Source organism: Carassius auratus, unplaced genomic scaffold (assembly GCF_003368295.1).
Source record: "Carassius auratus strain Wakin unplaced genomic scaffold, ASM336829v1 scaf_tig00003529, whole genome shotgun sequence".
In the NCBI taxonomy this organism is placed as follows: domain Eukaryota; kingdom Metazoa; phylum Chordata; class Actinopteri; order Cypriniformes; family Cyprinidae; genus Carassius; species Carassius auratus.
In genome coordinates, this window is record NW_020523526.1 from 193,351 (window position 1) to 221,159 (window position 27,809).

Genomic DNA, 27,809 nt, shown 5'->3' on the forward strand with positions numbered 1-27,809 from the left:
CATTTTGAATATTCTGATTTACTTTTCTAATAATTGTTTTGTCTCTTGGTGGCAGAGTGGTTATTTCTTTCAACAGATTTGAAGACAACTGTTTTCTTATGCAGCCTTTCAAGTAAATGAACAATGGTCTACAGTACTGACACTCTTTTTCATAAGCAATTATCTAATCTCACAAGCTTTGGCTATTTGGATACAGGCCGTGATAAACTGGCCATTGAATTTGCACACTGTAATAGTAAAGAAGAAGAAGAGAACAGTTCTACATTTGACAGTGAAACACATCGTATCCATCTTATGTTTCAGCTGTAGATTCATGAAGGCAGCACAGACGAAGCCTGTTTAATAAGACCTGAATGAACAAGTGATCTAACAGGTTTGCCCTTGTGTTTGCTGATGGTCTGTCAGGTGATCGCTCTCAACTACGTCTGATCCGCTCGTAGTTTATTAACAAAATGGAACTAATGGAGGAAAATTAAAGCTCAAAAAGGTAGGGTTTCTGCCTTTGGTTCTTTTATTTTGTTTCATTTTTATAAAATAAATTTAGTACTTCATAACCTGCGAGAATACACCCTTGTAGTTGTCTTTCCCCGAACAGTCTCTTGAAATAGACATATTGTTAAACAAATACTTCAGGAACTATGTATTGTATACTTTATATACTATGAAAAACACTATATATACTATGAAAAACACTATATTGCTGATAGTACAGTAAATGTTATATAAATCTGATTCTTGTCAGGTTAAATAGGAATATTTAGCAATATAAGTAAACCCAGCAAAAAGTAACTTTATGTCCTTCATTTCCAGGCCTGTCCATGGCAAAAAGACATGATTTTCTTTGCCGTTTTGGGTTTGTCCTTTAGAGAAATTCAACTGTCAATTTCCGAGGAATTAGAATATAGTATTTTGGGCATATCTGGTGTCTTTTTCCTTATAGCCCTCTGCCTTCTGATATGGCAGATTTACCGCCACTGCACACGGTTTCCTGTTTCACAAAGACCTGGTAAGTTACCATGCAAAAGAAATGGCTGATTTTTATATTTGACCTAATACACAAGATTATATTATTAGGAACAGGTGTATTTTTAGATAACCATTTAGATTTTGTGGATTAGATGCACAGTATTGAATAAGAGGTATGACATTATTTATTGTATCTACAGTACTGTTCAAAAGTTCGGGACAGTAAGATATTTTTGTTGTCGTTGAATACTTGAAATTAATACTTTTATTGAAAAAGGATAAACTAAGTTGATCATAAGGGAGAGTAAAGAAATTTATGTTGAAAGATTATTTCAAATGCATTGCTCTTTTGAACTTTCTTTTCATCTAAAAATTTAAATGTATTTAACAAAAAACATTGATAAACACCAAATCAGCATATTAGAATGATTTCTGAAGGATCATGTGACACTAAACTGGACTGGAATTTGTGATCAAATGAAATGCAGCCTTGATAAGAATAAGAGACTTCTTTCAAAAACATAAAAAAATATATAATGCTAAATATCTATCTACATTTAATTCTAGTGAATATTTTGTTAGCAGATGGCCTGTTGGCTAGGAGCGGAGGTTTTCAGTATGCTACACAAACAAATGACGCTAAGGTAAGATTCATTTACATAAGCCATCACTATCTTCATAACCTGGAATGCATCCATTTTGTACTGTTTGCTTGCTTGCTTCGTTTTTGCTTGCTTTGACCTAGATCAAACAAAATGGATGAAAAACATGTTTCACAGATGGTTTGCTTTGGTTGCCAACCGCATGTGTGTATTTCTAAATAGCCAATAACACTATGTGATTATGCTAGAAAATTAGACCTGATACACACTCTGTCCATCAGATGGAGGTTCTTAATGAGGAACTGAGCCACCGCCTGTCCCCTGGCACTTCTTACACTAACCTGGGCAGTAGTCTAGATCTAGCAAGCATAGCAGATGTGGAAGAGGAGAACATCCAGGGATCTCTACGCTTTTCATTGTTCTACGATCAGCTGCAGTCCAGACTGGTGGTAACGGTGCTGGATGCCCAGGATCTAGCCGTGCGAGACTTCAGTCACAGTGTGGACCCATTTGTTTGGGTGCGGTTGCTGTGGGCAGAAAGAGAGGATGAGGAGCAAGGTTCAATGCAGTGTGTTCTGGACGAATGGCAGACACGTTTAGTGAAGAAGAGCTGCAGTCCTGTGTTTGGAGATCAGTTCTCTTGCACTCTGGCTGAAGAGGAAGTATCAAAAGTCACTGTTAGATTTGAGGTACGTAATTGACCTTACATCTTATTTTATGGTGATGCATTAATTCACTTTGGATTGTTTGTTTTAGGTTAGGGATTTTGATAAATACTCAAGACATGAAATTCTAGGAGAGGCCCGTGCTCCCCTGAACAGTATGAAGCTCTCATATCCCTTGGAGTTAAAAGAGGAACTGCAAGTACCCAAGAAAGTAAGTTTTATAATAATCATAATTATTCTGTCAGCAATACATTTTCAATAATTTTTTCAAGAATTATTATTATGTTTTATTTATATAGTGCCTTTCAAGAAACCCAAGGATACTTAACATAAAGTTGACAGATAGCATGAACACAAATACAAATATACAGTTGCACGATCATACAAATAGAGGTAAATGTAAGGCAACGAGCAGCTGCATTTTAAATAAGCTGCAAACGATCTAGGGCTTTGTTTGGTAAGCCATATAACAATTGAGTTAAAATAGTCCAGGCATGAAGTTATGAAGGCATGAATAAGTGTTTCAGCATCTTTGAAATTTTGTGAGGCTTGTATATGGACAATATTGCATAGATGGAAAAAAAGAGGACTTGACAAGCCGGATGGGGTTCAAAGCATAGTGTGGAATCAAATAGTACACCAAGATTGTGTATAGTGTGGGATGGATGAACTATAGCTCAGTCAATGTTAATAGAGTCAAAATGAGAGGAGACAAAGGATTTTGGGCCTTTTTTATTGATTTTTTTTTCAGTGTTTAATTTTAAGAAATTTTGAGCCATCCATACTTTAAGATCTTGTAGACAAGATGTTAAAGAATAGGTAGGAAAAACAGAATTGGACCATGCAGTAAAATAAATTTAACTGTGGAAATTAAGGCCAAGGCACTGGATGATCTCACCTAAAGGAAGCAGATTAAAAACAAGTGGACCAAGAACAGAACCTTGAGGCACTCCATGGGAAAAAAATGACAGAGCAAGAGTTTTGTTCATCAATGCTAATGAACTATTGCTTGTCTGAGAGATATGAACTTAGCCACTGTTTTCCAATTCCAAGAAGACTAGAACGCTGAGTGTACCAGAATCAGAGGCAAGGAGGAGGTCATTCACTACTCTTAGATGAGCAGTCTATGTACTGTGGAGAGGATGAAATCTGGACTGAAATGGTTCATGCTAATTATTCTTGTCCAAATTAGTCTGTAGTTGTGTGGCAACCACCTTTTCTAGGACCTTAGACAAAAAGGAAGGTTGGAGATTGGTCTAAATCTACCAAGGACTTTTTTGTCAAGGCCAGGTTTTTTGAGTACCGGGGTGATCACAGCTACTTTCAGTTCAGTAGGTATGTAAACAGTCATAAGGGAGTTATTTATCATGTGAGTGATGGGTATAATGAGACAAGGCAGAAACTTTTAGAGCAGGCTTGTTGGTATTGAATCTAGCTGAAAGGAAGAGGAGTTAGAATTCATAATCAGCTGCTCAACCACAGATGTATTGCTGAGTGTAAAGTTAGAGAGCTGGCAGGGTATCTGAGAGGCATAGGGCTCTAAAGGAGCAAAAGAAGAAAAAAAAAGATTAAAATATATTGTGAATTTTGTGTATAAACGTCAGAAAATAGTCACAGATGTCAGAAGAAACACTAGGAAAGGGAGATGGCAGTTTGATAAGTTTGTTGATCTCAGAAAATCTCAGACCCGGATACAAAAATTGACAATGCCAACAGAGCATATCAAATAAAGGGTAAAAGAATGAGAATGTGTAGGAAAATCAATGTGCAGTGATAAATCAAAATAATCCAGTATAGCCATTAAGTCCTTAGCAGATTTCAGTATAACAAATTGGAAATTGTGAGATGAAGAACAATTGGTATATTTTCTGTGTAGGACATGGTTGGTGAGGCACTGCTCTCTCTGAAACACATGCCTACATCTCAGAGGCTGGAGGTGGGAGTGTTGAAGATCCACACAGTATGTCATCCCAATAAGACTGAGAGAGGTGAGGAATAATTAAGTGTATACTTCTACGTGAATGGAAGTGTTTCAATCAGACCAGTTACCATGGGTGTATAAAATTAAGCACCTAAGCTTGCAGTCTGCATTTCCAGATTCAAAATGTGTCAATCTGGAAAGCTTCAGTGAATTCAAGTTTGTTTTCTGTGGTTCAGTTTGTGAAATATCATCCTTGCTAGATATTATTGGTATTATTGGAAAGTGGAAGTGTTAAGGAACAGCACCAATTTGGAAGACCATGTAAAATCATAGAGCGGGGTCCCCGAGTGCTGAGGTGCATGGTGTGTAAAAAAATGTCACCAATACTCAGCTGATTCCATAGCTGATGAGTTCTAAGCTTCAACTGGCATTAAAACCAGCACACAAACTGTGTGGCAGGAGCTTGGAGCAGCCTCACATCACCAAGTGCAATGCCAAACCGACTGGTGTAAAGTCTGTAGGAGTAAAGTCGCCACTGGACTCTGGAGCCGTGGAAACATGTTTGGCCATATGTATATGGTTGTGTGTGTGTGTGTGTGTGTGTGTGTGTGTGTGTGTGTGTGTGTGTGTGTGTGTGTAAGTGACATACAGCCAAGTATGGTGACTCATACTCAGAATTCGTGCTCTGCATTTAACCCATTGGAAGTGCATACACACAGCAGTGAACACACACACACACATTGAACACACAGAGGAGTGCTCTTGCTCAAAGGCACTTCAGTCATGGTATTGAAGGTGGGAGAGAGCGCTCTGCATTCACTCCCCCAACCTACAATTGCAGCACGACTGTGTGATATTGTTTACCAAAAGTTCACAAACAAGAAGTTCCTACTGAATAACTTCCATCTTAGACAAAGCATTACCAGTATTAGCTAAAATAACTCCAAAGAAATCCACAGCAGAATCGCTGCAGCACACGGTGGCGTTTCCTTCACTAATGAACGAATGACTCATGACCAGTGTCTCCACCTACTGGTGTAACGATGTATCCTCCCCATAGACTGTAAAAAAATATGGACGTAGTGTCCGTGACGTCACCCATAGACTCCTCAATAGCGTTGAATAAGTGTGATCAAGGGGCAAGGAACTCGACCGGAAGTTGAAGTCGGGTGGGGGCTGCCATCTTTTAGCAGAACTTCACTTGCGTTAGCATTCCCATTGACTCCCATTCATTTTGGCGTCACTTTGACAGCGAATAACTTTACATCTGAGGCGTTTAAAGAATAATGAACTCCCCGCTCAAGCTCGCCGTCTCTGCAAGATTAACGATGGCAGTTTGCACGTACAGTCACTTAAAAGATTTACATCTGTCAGACAGGTTGCTGACGTCGTCAAGCTTCGTTTGAGTCTGCGCGTCAGAAACGGAAGTGCTAAAAAACGCTAAAACTGGGCTTCATTTGTCTCAATTGAGTTCCAATGGGGTCGCTGTGTCCATTTCTTTTACTGTCTATGATAATAGACAGTAAAAGAAAGAGCGGGCCGTCGCCATCTTGGAAGCGCGTCACCGCGCAACTCTCCCGGATAATCGAAAATGGGCAAAAAGCTGATTGCTGAAGCCACGCCCACCTAGCGCAACTGCATTATCAGCAGCGGCAATCCACCTGTCACTCAAGTGGCCACGCCCTTAATTATGCAGAACTTTAAGGCTTAATATAATTTAAACGGATAAGTTATAAAAAAATTCACCCCCCTCACAGTTGTCATGAAGGGCAAAATTAGCAATATAGACCAAAATCATTTTTTGAACCAGGCTGTAAACATGTTTTTTTCTGCTGTAAAGTTGGGCATTTTAACATGGGGAGTCTATGGGACTGACTCTCTTCTGCAGCCAGCCTCAAGCGGCCAGTCGATGAATTGCAGTTTAAGTCACTTCCTTATTGGCCTCACGAGAGAGAGCGGGAGGTTGCCGCTCGATCCTCCCTTACTAATAGCATTGTAAAAATGAAGAGTTGAATGTACAAATTTATTCATTATGAACCAACAACGAACAATAGTGTATTTACAATTTAACACTTACCAAGCTTAATTAATAAATGCTGTAAAAAAATACTTTTTAAATAATTTTTAAAACGTTTGTTGATTAAACTCACAGCTCTCTATGCCAGAACCAGCATTACCTGCAACCACTGCAAACTTCGACATCAGAGTACAACGCAGAAGAAGCGCTGGGAAGTGACTGTGTTCAACGAGGTCCTGACCTTTGTGTTGCCAGATCAACAGATCAGAGAGTGCACCATCATAGTGTCTGTTTACGAAATTCAGCCTTCAAAGAAGTCTTCCAAGCGTTTGATTGGTCATATCCACATCAAAAAGAGCAAGACCTCCGAGGACGAGCACTGGAAACTGATGATGCAATCACTACGACAGCCAATCGCTAAGTGGCATTCAATTTTTATCTAAAGACACCTAATATTTATTGATACATGTACACGCTTCCTTTTCGGAGATAGGAGGCCATACTTCTGAGTTTTCTGTGTTTTAAGGTTGAAAAGTTGAAACTTGAGGGCTGTCAAGAAATATATATTTTTTTATTTAAACCATGACAAACTGACAACATAGAACATGGAGATACATGAAGTTTTTCATTGTACACATAACATCAGATCAGGAACATTTTTGCCACAATGTCAAATAATGAACTGTGTTTAATAGCATCATATGGTGGAAATTACATTTAAACTGACTGCTGACCATTGCTGGCATTAAAAGTTCAAATTAAATGTCCTTACATTATTTGCTTAGTTTAGAGATCTCTGGAAATGATGTACAATAAAATATGAAATTCAAAAGTGATATTTATTTACCTTGATTTTTTTTCAAACTACATTATGTATCATTTAATCTCAAGCATGCTCTTCCCTCCCACTGCTTTTTGGTGTTTAAAAACCTACAAGTATAAACTGAAAAAAAGCTTTAGGGATTGTGAAAATGTCAATGCAAATATATGTGTATATGTATGTATGTATACACAAACACACCAACGGAAATATATACTCGTTTATTCGTTATGTATGAATCCTCATTTACGTGTTTACCAAACTAATTTAAAGGGGTCATATGATGCGATTTCAAATTTTCGGTTCTCTTTGGAGTGTTACAAGCTGTTCATTAAGAGGACGATACTAGAAATCAGTGGTTAAGTTTTAAGTTTTATTTACAACAACACTGTTCCAGAAAAGTTCAACCCAAATATTCAGATGTGTGCAGGACATTTTATGGAGGACTGTTTCCTGATTCTGGGAGAGAAGAATACAATGCCGGCTGTTCTGACTCAAAAGTCTGTAAGTACATTAATATATGTAAAGGATTTGCCACGAATGATTCGAAAGCGAGTTTTGAGCAGTGGACGAGTAGCGCTTGTTGTTTGTAATATCTCAGATCACAAATGCAGACATGGTTTTATGATTTTGATGCAAGGCAACATGTAAAAAGACGTAATTATGTCCTCACTGGATGCAAGAAATGCCTAGTTTGTAATGGGTTTTATTGTTTTCTTGTCAGTGTTCTGAGTTCTGACCAGGACACATCACAGTCTGATCACAGTATGGTGAGGGGCGTAACATTTCCGGCACATGTTTGAGGAATTCGGCAAATCACAAAGCACTGGATAGCTGGCCAATCAGAGCACACCTCGCTTTTCAGACAGATGAGCTTTGTAAAAAATTACACATTGCAGAAAGTTGGGGCATAGAGAAGAAACACAGTATGTACAGTATGTGGAAAATTATGTGTTTTCTAAAACGTAAACCAAATAAACATATTTCATTAGACCAAGTACACAAAATAATGTTATTTTTAACAACATCATATGACCCCTTTAAATCAGCTGTATTTTGTTTTCGAATATCAAGCTACCAACTGTAACCACAAGATGGCTCTCTTACACTGAGAATATATATTTTTAAACGTTCAATGTCGGTCATGTTTTTGTTTTAGAGTACATACATTATAGAGTTCAAACACAGGCTTAATGATATCTTCAAACGAATAGTTTGACCAACTGAAATACAGACACAAAACCACTTCAATATAATTGTGATTCAGCAAGCATGCAATGCATTTTTAAATATTTAAATGACCGTAAACTATCAGCAATTTGGATTTAACAGAACAAGCATGTGATACCATTCCTTTCCCCTCATCTCCCTCCGCACTGAATGTGTCTATAATGAAGGATGTCTCACAGATGGATTTGTGCTGCAAAAGTTGCACACATCACCCATCAGTTCCAGCCCATTGAAGCGCTGGCTCACTGCTAAAATTGCAAAGCTAGACACAGCTCTTGAGGAGGCTGCATCATCAGCCTGACGCTAGGATAACAACATTTGGAAGGAGAACAGACCACCACCGTTCAAACAGATGAGTGTCTCAGTGGCACATTATTTAGTTTTGGCCTGCTTCCAGGTTGTTTGTTTGAAGTTACTTCAGAGACACTGGCCAAGGCTTCTTGTAGACAAGTAGATAGTGAATTAAGGTGAACATCACAACTTTGACTCATAATGAGCAGGGTATGGCCATTCCCAGGGATTACATCAGGGATTACATCTCTCTCGTCAAGATTTTTTGGGAAACTGTTTTCCCTCATACAGTCTGTTAATCAAAGTCACAATGGGATTTGGGGGGAAGGGGTGAGTATGAGAAGTCTGGGGCCTTGGAAAGGAAGAATGCATTCCTTTTTTTCTTGCTATTGTTTAAAAACACAATATGTGACCCTGGATCACTGTGGTATATTTGTAGCAATAGCTAAAATACATTGTATGGGTAAAAATTATAAATTTTTCTTTTATATCAAAAATCATCAGCATATTAAGTTAAGATCATGCTCCATGAAGATATTTTTGTACATTTCCTGCTGTAAGTATATCAAATCTATAATTATACTGTTTTTACTGTATTTTTGAGCAAATATATGCAGACTTGTTAAAGGGTTAGTTCTCACAAAAATTAATATAGCTTGTGTTTTACTCCCCCTCCTAGTTTCCTAGGTGTATATGACTTTCTTCTTTCAGACGAATCCAGTAGGAGTTATATTAAAAATGATCCCATTCCAAGCTATATCATTGTAGTCAGCGGGTGTTTTATTAGCCATTCAGTATTATTGGAATGACTGGCTTGCATAGGAATAGTTGATAATGCGCTTCTTTAGTTTTCATCTTATTTAAGTGATAGAAAACAGTTTGTACAGATTAAGAATGCACGTTCAGATCCTTTCTCAGGTACTCATGGCATTCCACAGGGGTCGGTGTTGGGTCCGCTTTTATTTATCATTTATATTCTTCCCCTTGGTCGTATTTTTTGTTCCTATGGTATTAATTTTCATTTTGCACTGATGACACACTGACATAACATTTCTCACCCCCCTCCTGACTTTACTAAATGCCTCCAGGACATTAATATTTGGATGACTGAAGTTAAATACCAAAAAGACAGAAGCCCTCCTTATTGTGGGTTCTAGGTCTGTCTTATCTAAAACTCAATCCTTTACCTTGTTCATTGATAATTGTTCAGTCAATTTTTCTGCCCAGGTGAAAAGTCTTGGAGTTATACTGGATGGTTTGCTTTCGTTTGGTTCACATATTAGTAATATTTCATGTTCTGAATTTTTTTCATTTACGCAATATTGCTAGACTCCGTTCTTCACTCTCTCAGCACAGTGCTGAAGTGCTTATTCATGTATTGGTTACATCTCGGATTGATTATTGTAATTCTCTTTTATTTGGCATTCCTGAAAAACACCTCCATTGATTACAGTTAATACAGAATTCAGCAGCTAGGATAGTTAACCGTTCATGTAGGCCTACTTTCGATCACATAACTCCTATTCTTTTTAAGTTGCACTGGCTTCCTGTTCATTATCATGTACTGTTCATTACAAATTTTTTCTTCTTACCTACAAAGCTCTTCATAATTTGGCACCTCATTATCTTTACGATCTTATCAATTTGTATACTCTGCACCCTTTGAGATCATCTTCTGCCAGTGGTGGACAGTAAAGGAGTAGCTTTACTTCGTTACTGTACCTAAGTACATTTTTCAAGTTTCTGTATTTTACTGAAGTAGATTTATTTTTAGTAACTTTTAAATTTACTTCACTGCATTCCAAAGCATAAGATCATACTTTTTGCTACAGTACATTTCATAAAACATATCGTTACTCTTACAGTATATCACATGCTCTGACAAGCAGAAGCGGTGTCAAAAATCATATTTAGGTCAAAACTGTCATTTGTTTGTGAACTAAATCTGCTGTAAAGGAGGATGTATTTAAGACCACTGAAATGCTTGAATTCAGACACATCAACATCAGTGGATCTTTGGTCAAACAACAACAACAACAAAAAAAAACAACAACAATAAAATAACACAGATTAAATAAAATAACTTATGCACATTCAAAGCCCCCGCTGCCATAACATTAACAGTTTTATTAAAATGTTATGCATTTAGCCCTATGTGGCATTTGGCCAGGGGTGTTTTTACACAGACAAGGTTTGAGAACAAAAAAATCATTATGAAAATATAATTATGTTTTCCTTAAAACGTTCTTCCTAACTTCACGCCTTATTCTCATGTCATATATAATTGTGATGTTCTGCAAAACAACAAACTTTAAAACACTTTTTTTCTTACTGATGGTCAAAATTTATTATGGACCACAAAGCAGTCTTAAGTTGCTGAGGTATATTAGTAGCAAACGCCAAAAATACATTGTATGGGTCAAAATTATAAATATTTATTTCTGTAAATATATCAAAACTTAATTTTTGATTAGTAATATGTATTGCTAAGAACTTCATTTAGACAAATTTAAAGGTGATTTTCTCAATGTTTTGATTTTTTGCACCATTAGATTCCAGATATTCGAATAGTTGTATCTCAGCCAAATTTCATCCTTTCCTAACAGCTTATTTATTCAGCTTTCGGATGATGCATAAATCTCTATTTCAAAAAAACTGACCCTTATGTCTGGTTTTGTGGTCCAGGGTCTCAAATATGTTTTTTTTTTTTAATACATTGCAGTGTAAGCTTCACAGTGAACAAAACTACATCACTCTCGTCAGCATTGTTCATATCAATAACAAACATATATTTTGACTCCATATAGTGGTAATATAAAATTAAATTAAGTAGCCTATATAAAATTGCTAAATAAATCTATCACTACTTTTTACTTTTTTTTTTTGGTGTACCATTATATTTGTACATTGTCTACATTGACGTCTACAAATAAACTGAATATATTGAAAACCGGGGCACCTGATTTGACATATAAAACCTATATTTCAATTTCACTTGGCAATTATTAACAAGCTTAAAAATAAAAGAAGAAAAAAAAATTAACCTGTTGTCTGTTCTTGTTATGTTTAATGTAACTTTGTTGCAAGCCTAAAAGCAGGAACAGGAATTCTGTTATTCCATTCTCTGTCACACAACAATACACAATCCCAAAAACCTGTGAAGTGGAAATTTAACTCCGTAAACCCAAGAAAATTAGACAAGATGTGAAACAAACTCAACTGATTATCTTGCAGAGAACTAGGCTAAAGCCATTCTTGTCCTTAGATAACACATTCACTGACCACCTACAGTCAGTTCACTGATGCTGATGAATATTGCACTCAAACTGGAAAGTACTTGCTTGATCTGGCAATCTCTAATCTGATTGGCTGACTCTGTCAACTTCTGAAATAAGGGCAAATCTGAAGTTTTCAACACACAGTTTTCAATCAACACACAGAAAAATATTATTTTACTGTAATAACACATAAATTATATAGTTGTATTTGCCTATCCTCAACGTAAGTTCCAATCTTCACCACAGTGTTAACCAGCAAAAGTCAGAACATCTTGTAAATGGCGAAACTTGTGTCTTAAAAATGTGCAAAAGGGCTGAAAACGAGAATTGTTCAAAAACCTTTTTCTTTTTTTTTCTTTTTTGCCTGTCTGTCCTGCTCTCCTTTATCTCCAGCCTTCTGAACTACAGCCAGATCTTTCACTTTGGCATCTGTGTCATCGACAAGAAGAGCCAAAAACCTCCCTCCTCCCACACATAAAATAAAATAAATAAATAAAATAATTCAGCTGCTCAGGGACACCTTACTGGCACGACACTCACGAATCCACTCTCATTACTTTTATAACTGCAAAAGATTATGTACAATCATTAGGAATTGGTTTTACAAATAGCACCAACTTATAGAATATCAGTGTTCAGTTTTACGGTCATGAAAGGACAAAACGTTTTTTAATGTGAAAAGAAAAGGGTCAAATGAAATTCTTAACCCTAAAAATAGACATTGTTCTATATTTTCAGATTCGAGAATCATGCATCCTTGAACTTCTATAAGAGAGGATGCTGAAACCTTATTAAGGTGTTTAAGCTGTCCCTTTGTCCCACAACTGTACTACAGGGCAGTTTTGGAAACAAAACATTTCCTGCCCTTTGTCGCGTGACACCATTTCTTTATTATGAAATGGCATGTGTTCCAGTCAAACAGGTTCAAAGTCAGGCTTCAAATTCCAGTCATAGAATTCATTCAGAACTTTGACAAATTAGATAATTTTTAATGAGCTTTGATGAGTGATAGCGATGTCATCAAAGGGCAAGACATTTAACTGCAGTACTCATTACGTGATTTATGGGTTCGGAGGTTTACAGTCACTCTACAAAAATGGAACTGAATTCTATTCCTGTGACTTCGTCTTTCTGACTGTAGATCAACACCTGTTGAAGTGCAAGAGTTTCAATGGACGGCCGTTTGAATCTCTGCAGAGAATCTTCTAGAAAAGTGCTGCCATTATGTATATTACAATTGATTTTCGGTCATTACTTTTTAGAAAACAGCTTGCCTGTAAATTTATGTGTTTCTGCACAAGTGTTCTTCCATTCCATTTCAGTTTGCCATTTTATGTTATGTCATCCATTATAAACTAATTTTCACATTTATAATTATCATCACTGAATTAAGATTTGGAACCCTGGCATCATAAAATTAGATTCTAGTTCCAAGTGGACTGAAAAAGAAAAAAGAAAAGGACATATGGAGACAAAAATAATCTTGCAACCCTTTATTCACAAATGCAAAGCATGAATTAGTACATTACAAAATGTTGAATTCTGTTGAATTGGTTTCGTATCATAACTCTTTTATAAGGAGAAGTGTAAATCTCATTTTTTTATATTTATACATTTAATGTGTTTATAGAGAATAAGCATCAGAAGCTTTATATTGATGTTAACATGTTTAAGTTAGTAAAGCTGGTTTAGACGACTGATTTTAATATACAGAGGAATTCTTTTCAATTATTCTTTTGTTTTGTTGTTTTACATTATACTTTCACTTTACCCTTCCATTTACTAATGTTCCAAAAATCAAGAACCATAGAGACCAGTTATATAGGAACGTAAATATATATATAATTTTATATGATTTAATATATGTGTGATGATGTGTGGTGTGAAACAGACATAAATTGATCACCAGTATAGTACAGTAAAAAAGAGGGGGCCAAGAGATCCACTGACATTATTTCAATAAAGACGCATAAAACTTTCTTATTAAGAAATATACATTTTCCATTACAGAAAAATAATAGTAAAGTTACATTTACAAGTACTAAACGTTTTTCACAGAACTGTTTCAGAAAGTGCCTTTGACGTTACTGTTAGCAAAAAAAAGTAAGATTGCCTTAACACAATTGTTTCACTATACCTACATTTCAAACTAACAGTATGACAAAAATAAACATTAACCGTAATTTAAGGTTATACAAAGAAAATGCAAAACTAAATGCGTTAAGTAAATATTGTTCACTTGTAAAACAATTGTATAGCATTAAAAAAAAAAACTCACTACGAAATTTGTAATTGGACCAACTACTGTACAAAATAAAATGCTGTTATTTTGAGAACAGATTGATATAAAGCTTTATATTTATATCGAACAGTTATCAATTCAGTATCAAATCATATACAGGCGGGTACTCTCATACTTATCAAATTCTTATAAAATAAACAAGCACCTCTAACAAGAGGTGAATGATATCACTATGGTCAACACCATAATAGTTTCCACTGTTCAGACCATCTCTCTCCTAAGGAGCACACAGATGGTGCAGTCCCACAGGTATTCACATCGTCACTTCACATCATGCGGATCTACTAGAAAATCAAATAAGACATGATCTACTAGAAGTCGAAAAGAGGTAAATCATCAAGTAAAAAGGACGCCCCCTCTCCCCCCCAAAAAAAGGTGGCATAAAATGGAAACAGAGAACTTGGAAACACAATACTGAATCATCAGAACCACAGTGGCAACACAGTTTGGTCTACCAATTTCTGGTAAAAGGTCCAGTTTTGAAACCTTAACTCTTTCACAGTCATCTTCTATCACCGGTTATATAGATAACATTACAGCAGATGACTAGGCTATAAGAAACACCACATGGTTTAAATTAGTATGAAGTTGAACTTTCTGCCACACTATTCTGTGACTTGTGAATCAAACTGCAGCTGCATTAAATATTTTGCGCTCCTAAGCTCTGACCTACAATCTTTTTTTAGCTTTTTTTTTTTTTTTTTTTTGGCACATGACCTCGTTATTCACGTTATTCTCCAACTGTCCAGAAGCTTAGGCTGGTGTGTTAAATGTGAGAAGCTTAAACTTGTAAACACTGAGAAGCAGCATATGTGGACACTCAATGCACATTTTAAATATATACTTTGCATTGATTTTGGTCCATGCAGCACGGTTGAATTACTACAGATGCATCCTCTTTCAAGAACATTCAAAATATGCTCCGCTCTTTCCTTGACACCGTAGGAGCGTTGTTCCGTCTTCCTTCAGTCAGTTGGGAATTTATGCATGTTTCCTTTATACCATGAGCTTTTTTTTCAGCTCAAAGTATGCATCAAATCTGGCCATGGCATACTCCTATAAAGAGTAAGAAAAAATGATTAAAGAATTAAAAAATTATATATATTAATAAAAGAGCAGTTCTACAAGGTATATGCACATTATTATCTTGGGTGTCACTGTCCTTTTGTTTTTTGTGAGAAGTATCTTAAAGGGGGGGTGAAATGCTCGTTTTCACTCAATATCCTGTTAATCTTGAGTACCTATAGAGTAGTACTGCATCCTTCATATCTCCAAAAAGTCTTTAGTTTTATTATATTCATAAGAGAAAGATAGTCTGTACCGATTTTTCCTGGAAAAACACGACCGGCTGGAGGCGTGACGTGTGGGCGGAGCTAAAGAATCACGAGCGCGAGTAGGCTTTTGCGTTGAGAGCGTTTGGAAGCTGTGACAGCTGTGAATGCTGAAACTGAACGAGAGCAGCAGCAGTAACGACTCGCTCCGAGCGGGGCTCGAACCCGGGTCTTCAGCAGGGGAGGCGGGCGCACTAACAAGGAGGCAGAGATATTTGAAGCAGTTTTACTCACCGCATGCGGTTCCAACACACGATCGTGACCCTTTTTCGTTGGGACTGCATTATCCTTAAGAAATAAACGATGTGCAAATCCGGCGTCAAACTGGGCCTTGTTTGTAAAACAAGCATCTTCGAAATGCAGGGAACAAACAAAAACACTTGCACAACTCCGTTGATGCTCTGTAAAAATAAACTCCATCCACTGGTCCCTTAATGCTGTTTTTTTTTTAGGTAATCTGTGCAGGGTTGTCTTGCCCTGGCAACCAAAAACACACTCCTTTTGTAACATATCGCGACGCTCTCGCTCTGATCAGTGAATGCCTGTGCTCTCTCAGTGCTCTGCTATACGGGAGCGTGCGCTCTTCCGGCAGACGTGCCCTTATAAGGAAATTCCGCTCCATCTAACGTCACACAGAGCCATACTCGAAAAAAACTTTCTGAAACTTGTGACAAACCGGAAGAGGTAATTTTGGAAAAAAAATACTCCTTCAAACATACAACTTAATTTTTGAAACTTTGTCCATGTTTAGCATGGGAATCCAACTCTTTAACAGTGTAAAAAACTCAGTATGCATGAAATAGCATTTCACCCCCCCTTTAACCTTGAATATGGTTACGGTTTAATTTTTAAGTTTTTTAAGACACTCAACTCATTAAAAAAAATCAATGTGAAACATTACTGTGGTACACACTCAATAGGTTTACAGTCATGCTACCCTGACCTCACAAGTATTTGTGTACTGTTCAAAGGGTTGTGAGTCAGTACAAATATTCCAAAGGCCGTATCTTTACGTATCTGATCGCCCGTTGATAAAATTCTTGTCTTACCTAAGAGCTGCACTGTGTACAATGGAATAACTCAGTAATAACTCAACATTAGCAACTGCACCCAGAAAGTTTTGACAGTTTTCTTGCGATAACTCACCATGTACCCAAATTCAATAGTTGATATTTTGGCCTGGATTATGGACCACAATCCCCAGAAGAAATGGGAGGCCAGAGCAAACCTAAATGAGAGGGCAGTGAGTTCACAAAGTACAGATGGAAAGAACGTTTGGGAAGTCTCTTGAAATGTGAATCAGGGCTGGACTTGGTCCAAATGTCTTTTTTATATCCATTACAGTAGTACAGTACGAGACCCAAGATGGATAGCCATTCATTGTTTTGATTGAATGGGCCTCATTTCAAAATCTCAAAAAAAATATTACATAATCATCTATAAAATTACAATTTAATGGCAAAATGTGCGTAAAACTTCCTAAAATAGATCTGAGGTAAGTATATCACCTGTTAACCTCCACTAGCATGTCCTCTTTGAGTTTCAGCTGGTCCTCCTCACTCAAGTTTTCAAAGCCAGCATGAGATTCCAACAGATAACACTGGAAGAAATGCATCTGAGAAAACAAAACAAATGCAATGACATTTGGTTCATAGATTTAAGAGACAAAAGTACTAAAAAAAGACATACAAACCTGCTGTGCTTTGGTGGGGTAATTTTTGGTGTTCGTGATGAAAAATGGAAACTTGTCGAAGGTATAGTCATAAGTCCACTCACAGAAGAAATTTCCAATGTCAAATCCTCTGTGGGAGAAAGAAAGGAGATCAGCACCCTATCAACATCATTTGTTAATGTGATAATAATGCATAATGAGTGTTGATCATCTAGAAATATATAATATAATATATAATATATATAATATAAATATTATAACATTTGGAAGCTGTTCAGATCAGCTTCAATAAATAATGAATACATTTGGTTCTGATGGGCTTCAAATTATGTGTAGGGCTGATCAGCACATTTATATATAATACATTACTGAATACAAATGCCAAACACTGGTAATATTTTTTAAATTCATGGTCTAAAATATTGTGAACTGATGTGCAGCATTTACTGAAATTTCCCTATTGCTGACTGGGAAGATTTTAAATGTCTAGTCTGTCGTAAAACTCTAGAAACTCTACTCTAGATAACAATGCAGTTGCGTATTAAATGGCACATGCTAATTGGCTGATTCTGCAGCCAATCAGATTGCTTGCACAACATTCGCTGTAAGCTGGTCCTGTAGTGTGCAATCAGAGTTTGTCTTTTACCCTCGATCTCCCCTAGCTCCACCTGTCTAAATCTGCTACAGGATTTATGTATGCCTAATAATGCAGCAGTAACATAGCTTACATGCTCACAACAGTGGATCTGTATATTAACTGGCAGTTGCAAATCCATACTTGCTCTGCAGTAGCAAAGTGTGTTGCAGATTTAGTCCACTAAGCCTAAATTATACTAACATCCTCATTTCTATTAACATGCTAAAACAACTACAAAAATGTTGCCACGATTGAAATTATATTGTTAGCCAGGTCACAAGGTTTCTAACAGTTTTGAGCCAAACCACAAAAAAAAGACAAAACATGACTCTTGATTTATCAAACTGAAAGAGATCCATTTGTAAAAAGACTCTTTGTGAAGAGGCTCACAGCTGCAGTGGAAACTGAACAAAGCACACATCTCTGTGGCTGGGAAACCTGGCTTCATTTCCTACCACTTTGCTGGACAAGCACTGTCAATGGACCTAAACATGGCTCACTTATGCCCTGGGAGACTACACTTGGATGGCAGGATGGGAAATCAAACAAAGCATGCCTTGACCCTTGTTGCCCACCACTGGAACAGTCATCTTGCCGAAACAGGCTTCTAACAAAACCAGGCTCCTAAAAGAACATGTTACAGTCAGGAGCTTATGTGCCCGAGGATCCTCTGTGAGAACTGTGTTTGAGCACGTGCAAGAATGCGAGTAACCTAGCAACAGTGTGGGATCAATGCCAAACCCCAACGTCTAGAGGTCCTTTCTTAGAAATGGGGCACCCAAACTTATCAGAAACAACTGAGCAGTCTTGAATAAAAAAGAGAATCAAAAAGTTCTTTAATTCAGCTCCAAAGATGTGGGAGGTAATAGATCAAAACGTATTTCCCATCAAACATCTGGTTGTTAACCAAACCAGGCTGTTTTCTTGGAATTCAGCTGCATATGCTTTTTCTGATACAGCATGTGAGGGATCGTGTGGAATGAATGGGACTATGAATATTACAGACCTGTAGCTGTAGCTGCTGTACTCAAAATCAATCAACATGAGCCTCTGTCTGTCTGAGTTCTCACGGCCACTCAGGAGCAAGATGTTTCCTGTGTAAAACAAGGCAGCACCATTTGATAAAGCATTGGTGGACCTTTGTTAGAAACAATAATGAAATACAGACAGTCCCAGTAAATCCATGTCTAACCTTCTTGCAAGTCATTGTGGCAGAAAACAACAGGAGAGGGAGTAGATTCAAGTAGACACCTGTGTACACAAACAGCCATTTATGTAAACATACAAAAGACGTCAATGATGAACAGTCACCAAACACCTTTTGCATTTGTCAATACATTATCAGTCACTCTCGAATCTCTTAAAGTGTGAACAGTTTCCAGGGGTTCTGATAAAGCACGTTAATAAAAACCACGCTGGAAATTCATGACGAGAAGACAGTGCCCCTAAAACAGAAGTGAAATCACTGCTGTGCGGGATAATCAAGATAATAAAGATCTTACTTTAGACTGTCCATCTCTTGAGGCAAGTTGTAGCTCAAAAGGCGGGAGAAATTGCGTAGATGGAGTTCCCTGGTGAAGGTGAGCTGAAGCACTTGATCCATGTACCTGTGCAGTAGAAAACCGGCAAATACAGACAGTAAGTCTTCTATTTTTAGCAATTAAGAAAGCTAAAGGGAGAATTCATATAGTAGTATGAGATGATAAATGTTGGTAATCTATATTTATGTCCCTGTGGAAATGCTAAAGACTATTGGGTTTTCCAGAAGACAGGAAACAAGAAAACAGTACAAATTTATCTTCCAGGGAACCTGGTTTACATAAATCGTGTTTTTATTTTTATACTGTTGACATGTAGACTGAATTTCACCAGAAAAGCTCAATCCTGTCAACATCCCGACAGTAAGGATGCAGTTCCCCCCACCCACTATGAACATTTCTACAAATTTAAACGAACTAGACAGCCTTTACTTAACCTTCATATTGTGTTCTAGCCATTTTTTATTTTTCCTGAAAATGCTAGTTAATGTTATCACATAGGACTAAAACCTACTGACTTTGCTCCCACAGTCAAAAATGGCCAGTCTACAAAACATTCACTAAAAATACAGATTCATAAGCTCATATCTTCCTAAAATTAATAAGTTCCAAAAAAGAAATTCAAACCTGTGCTAATTGAAAGAAAATTAGTTAATAATAAAAAAAAGACTGAATCCATGATTTAGTGATTATTATTTAGCATAACAATTTACAAGCAGTTTTTAAAAGGCCAGTTATTTTTGACCAGAACAGCCAAATTAGGTAAAGGGTTTTCAGCACAGGACAAGTGATAATTCAACAGATGTTTTATGATCACGCACTTTTCCATGGTGCCAAACAGCCACTTTGGCTCCTTGTTGAAGGGCATTCTCATTCCATGAAATCTGGCAATCTTTTCAGCAATCTCAGCAAATATACCAGGGACACTCAGCTCATCTGTGGACAATTTTCGACTCTGCAAACATTTTGCAATTTGCAAGAAAGGGATTCATAAGCAATAGTGTCAAATCACATGTTTTCACATCCAGATTATCTTCTCAATCATCGTAGCAGCAAACTTTAAGACTCACAGGGACATATTGTTCCAGTCTCCCCTGTGGAAAAATGCCATAGAGTTTGGGCCCAAGCTCCCTCTCGGCCAGGATGGCAAACATCACACTCTCCAGTACCATGGCATCAGCTCCCTGCAAAAATAAAAACATACGGATACAGTTTAGACATTCAACAAATGATATCAACTACCAAGATCGGTCAGCAACCTACACAGACTGCAACGAAACCCTGCTTAGTTTAGTCTGATTGGATCTTCAGTCCCTCAGTTCAAAACTGAGATGCTAATTTTGCATTGAAATCAGTTCAATCTACAAGCCAGCCATTTTGTAACAGTTGTGATGGGCAGAAGCAAATTCAAGGGCAGTGCTGGAACAAAGTGAGATAAATGGGGGAAAAAACAAGAGAGGCAATTGTGCTGAGCGAGGCAGAACTTGCCAAACATCCCAGTCATTAATTGTGGCTGCTTAACTAGCAATGACATTAAGCCTGTTTTTGGACAAGGCTTTGCCAAGTGTTAATACACAGAACTGAAAGAGCTCCCATCCCATGTGGGGGAAGTATTTGTGCAAGATACCTACATTTTTCAAAACACATTATAGTTCTGCTTTTACTCGTTCCTCTCTATTAGAGATTATCTAAAAATATGTGGCAAAGAGATTATATATTTACCACTTATCAATCATTGAATGCTGTACTTTGAACAATTGCCTTAGGACTCCAAACCTGATAGGGCTGATGTTGCAATCATGGAAGATTCAAAAAGGTTTTCCTTTAACATTAACTTGAACGACATTCGTCTCGTGACAATGTTGTGCAAAAGCGTTGATCACAATCAGGCGTACTAATATGATAAGCATAAAGCACACAGAAAGAAAACTGACAAACTCCTACGTTCTCTGCTGAGTAACATGGCAACTCTTTTCAGTTTAATGAAAGTGGTTAAGAACTGGGCTGCCAATCTCCAAAATGAAAAAAATAAAAGTCATGCAGTAACTTTGTCTGAGGAAGAGTTGTTATTTACTTCCACAAAAGCAATTAACAGGAACCAGATCAGTGTGATTCATAAACTGGATCAGTTGATTCTTTGAAAAGATCATACTCAAAAATTTCAATTTCTGGTCTTTGTTTGATATTTTCAATTCATTAATCGCATTAATCAAGATTTATATTTTTGTGTTTCACTTGTGAAAGGAAGCCAAGTTCGGAGAAACAAGGTGTAGGGATATTATAGTTATTATTTGGTTTAATTCGTGTTCCATTTCAAACATGAATATGTGTCATGACATAATAATGAACACGAGACTCGGAGGAACAAGTTTCCCAGGTGCAGCTGAAGGCAGCATTAAGCACGCATTGCAAAGGTGTTCCTTTATTTAGTATCATATTTAAACAACAGAAAATCTTTTGCTAAATACTAATAATTAAAATCATATAATGCATTGGTTTGGAGTCTTTTATCTAACTACAGCTCAATTTAAAGAGGTCAGGTAAAAGCACTGAGCTCATTTCATCCCAATGTTTGACATTGAGCAAGAAGGGTACACAATTGCACAACAAACCTGCTGAGGGAATATCAGCTGACCTGCAGGGTAAAAAAACATCCGTCTCTTTCAGAAATTAAACACAACACTATGGCCTTTCCATTGGAGGATAATCTGTATGGAAAAACCTGGAAGGAAATGAAACTTCCTCTAAACATACTTCGGAAACACCATCACTGGCTCGCCTTGGAAGTAGAAACGTATCAGGAGAATCTGAGTTTTCTAATTCTTTATTCAAAATATGTGACACAGTATGTGACAATGACACAGGCGCTTTATTCAAATTTGTTCTGAAATGTCTGGCACTTTAAGTTTGGTCTGCTGTCCAGTGAGTCAAATGATTTAACAGACAGCATTCTTATACGAAAATAACATCTACAGAAACTGGTTTCAGACAGGTTTCCTAAAAATAATTGAATGTGCTTCAAGACAATTCAACTTCAGCCCTAAGGGCAACTGTTCAGCAGTACACAGTCCCAACCCTAATCAAACACACCTGATTAATAAAGGCCTTTAGGATTGCGTGACAATTACAAGCAGGTGTGTCTAATTTCTTATAAACACGGGTACCCAATCCTGTTCCTGGAAATCTAACCCTAGTCTCATGCACCTATACCAACAATAATTCATGTCTTCAACAACACTTGATAATTACAGAAAGGTGTGTATGATCAGGGTTGGCAATGAACTAACCCTGCAGTAGATTTCGAGGAACAGGGCTGGGCACCTTTGACCTAGAACAAATTCAAAAGAGCTTCAAACATAACCAAATATTTAAATGACGACATGGTTTAAATGACTTACTTCTTGGTAAAAAGGGGAAATTGAATCTATTTAATTTTTAATCACTCCATTAGATGGCCCTTTTATTCATTTCACCAAATAGCTAAACAGTGCGCATTGTATACATCAATCAATACTGCCTTCAAAGATCGGTTACATTAGATTCATGCCTTCCAACCTTCATATGCTGCCTGCAAAGCCAGCATTTTTCAGGTTTTAAACAGTCTCTCTCTCTCTCCCTCCCTACCCTGTTATCTGACTAAGCAATAGCCATGTGACCGCTGAGCAGCAGCTGCTTGGGTTTTTCCAGTGCCTGTTAATACACAAGGCATAATCACAGGATTACTGAAGCAGATCGGTTCACAGCAGCACAAGGGTAGTATCTACATGCAGCTGTTATCCATGTCCAGTGAGGAGGGGAAGTCCACCTAAACAGTAGCACTGCTGACAGCCCTGTGTGGATGCACCTAAGATAAATGCACATAAAACTACACATGCAAAACAGACAGAAACTAAATTTGCAGAGGCCAGACAGGTGATGCTGAACCGAGACAGCGAGGTTAATGCTGGGATAAGCTTCTAATAGGATGCACTGCTATGTGACTCTCAGACAAATAATGCAACTCGGAAAAGTTTCAAGTATGTCAGGTGATGCGTTTCAGTGCTGTTCTCAGTTCTGAGCCATGTAGATATGAATATGAATTTATTATTAATTATCTTATTATTAATTATAATATAATAATAACTATATAATTATAATGTATTATAATTATAATTAATATCCTCGTTTTGAGTACAAATATTTAAATATTTTTAAAACAAGATGATATTACTGGAGAAACAAAATTGTATAATATAGAATTGATTTCAGAGAATAATTATTTTTTTATATCATTTTTATAAACTTTATAACTTTAAAATCGTTCAATTTAAGTTGGGGTAAGAAAAATAAACTCAATTGAAGATGTATTAACTGAACACAATTTTGCATGAGAACATGCTGTTTTAAGAATTATTTTATATTGTTACTAAAGAAAACAACAACAAAAAACAAGACAAAAATGGTGAACAAAATTATTTTGTGATGCATTATAAATAGCGGTCCCAACTGATCATTTTTTTCACCAAAGACAATATACTAAAATACGAGAATGTAACAATAATAAACCTGAGAGCTCATGGAAAATTTTGACCTAAAAGTTTGAAATCACAAGTCAACTGAGACGGCTCCAAACAAAACATTTCTGATGACCCAAATAGCTTGTCCCTTGGCCTTTGAGAATGCTGGGATGGGAGGTAATCATACAATATCAGCAGTTTAACTATAATGCTTTGAAGAATTTGTATTCTTGTTGGCCTTATATTTGCTTTAAAAACATGTCACATGATGTGGAATAAAACCTTTTATAGAGACACAAGTCTACAATGACACATTCTGCTTACATAAAAACAATAGAAAAACAGAACTTAGATAATTGTACTTACTTGAAAGTCATTTTCTGTGTTTGATTGTCTGGAATCCCCTTTATTACAGGACATCTAACAATAAGAGAAAAAGCAAAAAACTATCCATGAGAACAAGGTGTTGTTTATGTGACAGATCAATTTAACCATCTTCATAAAACAGCTAAATTAATTGACAGAGTTATTTTCCTGATAAGGGACAGTCACCCACTATGAACTATTAAGACGGTGTCTTTGGCAGCACAGTAAGAATGTGCATTAAACAAAGACATTAACTGTGTGATAAAAAATAAAAAAAGGAATAGAGTGTTAGAAAGGCTTGAGAGATAGAAATGTATGGCCTGTTGAGCAAAGGTTTGACTCTACAGGATGCTGACCCAAAATGTTCTTTAACCACAGGTGCGAGAAAAAATATCAAACTCTTTTATAACAGCAACTATAAAAAAAACAAATTCCATTGATACCAAGCACAAATATTTAGTACACAATGCTATACTCCATTACAAGTAAAATATATAAAGGGTTTGGTGTCCATGGTAATAAACACTATGTAAATCTCACAAGAGCAATGAGAATGCTAGTGACAGCAATAAAGTGTGTCTAGTTAAATAAAGGTCAGCACAGGTTACTACTGGTGCAAGTTAACTCATATAAAATGCCTAAATGAGATTCATTTGTGAATCACTGTGTAGCAAAGTCCACACACTCTGGAATTTGTCATTTGACTTCAACCAATGCTTTTCCACGTTTAAACACCTGATTGGACTGTGGACCTACTGACTCCTCATCAGGTATGACATCACAAGCTCTGTGACGGCTGTTTTATTAAAAACATCCAGAGATTAAAAGCTACTCATCATTACAAAAATCAAATACCAAAGCCCAAAGGGAACATTCAGTCACTTCACATGCATTTACAGCTTACTTAAATTTAGGAAAATATTGACCTATCTGTCATATAATATAGCTAATATTTTTTTATATATTAAATTTTACTTGAAATATATTAATACGAATAAAAAAATACAGAAAATATTTTCATTTGCTAAAAATTTGTCATTACATGAACAATAATCATAAGGCACGACCTTTATAAGCAAGGCTGCTATTATCATAATGCTACTGATATGTCATAACAAACGAAATTTTAAAGGTAAGACTATGGAATATCATTCACTGCATATAACTATCATATTGGCTGTTTATTAATACATATAAAAAACACATATTAATGCATGACCATATTCTAGATCCCTTAATCCTACCCTATACTGAAACATGACTACTACAACAACTCCCTTACTATCACTAAGCATCAAATTAGGAGTTCACCGAGGGAAAACTCTCAGGTAATAGTGAATATGTGTTCCCTAATCTAAAGCGTTACTCTATTAAAAAAGTAGAATGCCACCAAAATATCTTATAATTCACTGCCGAAACTCCTTTGGTAATGTAAACAGCATCTAAATATGTTTCAAAGGAGTAACAAAGAGTTGAAAAAAAGCAGACAAGAGGCAGAAAATACTTTAGAGAGAGCACATTGTGAGCTTAGTTCTCAAAGATTTTAAAGACTGCGATGCTCATAAACTTGAAGACAATGCTGTGGCTTCAGGGATCACATACTGTACCGTGAGTGCTATGTTGGGATCACCTGGAAACAAGAGTGCTCAAGGCACGCTCCTTTGGGAAGCCTACGGCAAAGAAGACACGCAAGTACAGCGATGGAGGTACATCACCCAATAAAAACTGCCTCTTTAAATTTAGAGGGAACACACACAAATAGAAAAAATCTCTGTTTGAGGAGCGATTTAATGCTCATTCTGCCGAATGAAATTAGGTATGAATATCTCACAACAGTCACTAAAACCATGATTACAAGTTATTTTTGGTTAGTTTAACGCACAAATTAATAAACTGCTTAATTGTTTTAACGGTTTAAACTGAAATTACTGCCATTCAAATTATCCTAGATACACAATACCTAGTTTCAGACTAAATGGCAAGATTTAACATTTGGCAATCATGTCCTTTATGTATGTATGTATGCATGTATGTATACTTCCCAGCTTACTACAGGAACATAACACAAAAACCTGCCATGTACATCTTAAAAGTTAACATATATTGTGTAAAACTTGGGGTTGAAATGGTTAAGGCATGGGAGCGGATCTTACTAAGCATCAAGTTGATAATATTATTTTGAATACTAAAATTACAAATAAAGAATGCTACTACATAGGCTTGCTACTTATTGCAAATTATTAGACTTGACTATGCAATATGGCACTTAACTCATACTTTAACATTTCATCAAGTAAAAAGAAATTACCAACACACCTGCAGAATTTGTCCATACAGGCGAAGCAGCACGTTTCGTGGTTCATCTCCAATGCTTGGTTGCTTCTCTGGCAAAGCGCAGAGGAACAGTTTGTTGCTGAGGCCTCCCCTAGAAGCAAAATATAAAGGTTAGAAAAGAAAATAACTGCATTCTTACAATGAATCAGGATGAAAACGTTTTGAGATTCATTAAAAATGCATAGAAATTCTGCACACACTTTTTGTATTCTATTTTCTTTTTTCCAAAACGTTGTTTAATGCACATAACTAGGCTTTAAGACACAGTCCCTGCATTTTAATTCATTCTGTATATATTATTTAGGAAGTGCCTTCTGTTTAGGCAGCTCACTCGGTTTTGAGACAGACAGTTCATGGAACAATGAGGCACATTACTGTAGAATTGCCCAATCTTCTATTATCTTCTGATCTAGGAAAGCGAAACTTGCGGTACAAAATCATTTTATGAAAGGAAACATCGCGCGATTTCATTGAGTGTGTCGCCTCTTTCCGAGTAACGTTACTTTTAATGATACCTATTAAATATGCTACCAACACTATATTCATCTTACTGTAAGGTTAGGTTTAGGGTTGGGGGGTAAGTTATGTGTACATATAAAGCATCGCACCTTATTAATATCATCCTGGAAGCTAAATTTTATAGGTAACGTAGCACTTTACGCTATCGAATCATGCTACCATTTGTTTAAATCTGACAGGGTAGCACAAATCGTCGGAACACCGTCTCTGACACAAGTAACTTAAAACCATTTATGTCACAGTTATTTACATTCAGAATACCTGATAATAGAGATTTGGAAATCATCCTCATCTATGGATTTCCAGGCTCCGTGAAGAAATTCTTTGCACCACAGATACGCCTTATGCTTTGTCTGGTGGTCGGGCTCATCCGGTCGAATGATGTCTTTGCAGTCATTCTCACTGTCAGGCTGGACTTCGAGAACATTCTCATTTACCAATAAACCCAGAGACATTGTAGGCGAGGAAGACACTCCATTGATGAATTTAGTCTTCATTTTTGCTCTTGGTTACTAGTGTAAACGTAAATAATTCAAATTTGCAGGCAATGAATTAAACCACAGGCTCTCTGTGCAGCTTAATAACTGTCAGATGTTTTAAACGCAGATTTAAGGGGGCTAGCTGATGCCGTATGTAACCGTACGCACAATAGTAAAGAACACACTGCTTCAGACGCATTTATTCGTGCGCAGTACGTTGAAGTCGAGTGGGTTTGACCTCACGTCATCCGACCACACCCGTTCTGCTCTCTGATTGGACAACAGAGTCACGTCCCCTTCATTCCAGACTCGAGCTAGCTACTAGATCAATAAACAATGCCTTAA

At 36.7% G+C, this 27,809-nt stretch overlaps 2 protein-coding genes across 2 annotated transcripts; one reads left to right on the plus strand and one right to left on the minus strand.

Annotated features, from left to right (window-relative positions):
- Positions 1 to 271: 271 nt before the first annotated feature.
- On the plus strand, positions 272 to 7,006 carry LOC113070211 (synaptotagmin-2-like). The gene is made up of 7 exons (XM_026243437.1): positions 272 to 487; positions 811 to 1,006; positions 1,549 to 1,610; positions 1,850 to 2,257; positions 2,325 to 2,444; positions 4,110 to 4,221; positions 6,307 to 7,006. Exons 2-7 carry the CDS (start codon positions 832 to 834, stop codon positions 6,612 to 6,614), a joined length of 1,185 nt encoding a protein of 394 aa, XP_026099222.1. The 5' UTR covers positions 272 to 487; positions 811 to 831; the 3' UTR covers positions 6,615 to 7,006.
- A 6,262-nt stretch (positions 7,007 to 13,268) lies between these two features.
- LOC113070222 (choline kinase alpha-like) lies at positions 13,269 to 27,680 on the minus strand. Its single transcript, XM_026243445.1, has 12 exons — positions 27,247 to 27,680; positions 26,449 to 26,557; positions 24,133 to 24,186; positions 20,341 to 20,454; positions 20,092 to 20,225; positions 19,235 to 19,339; positions 18,925 to 18,983; positions 18,739 to 18,826; positions 17,117 to 17,225; positions 16,932 to 17,038; positions 16,570 to 16,651; positions 13,269 to 15,148 (listed from the first exon to the last, which is right to left on the minus strand). Exons 1-12 carry the CDS (start codon positions 27,480 to 27,482, stop codon positions 15,089 to 15,091), a joined length of 1,257 nt encoding a protein of 418 aa, XP_026099230.1. The 5' UTR covers positions 27,483 to 27,680; the 3' UTR covers positions 13,269 to 15,088.
- Between the last annotated feature and the right edge of the window lie 129 nt (positions 27,681 to 27,809).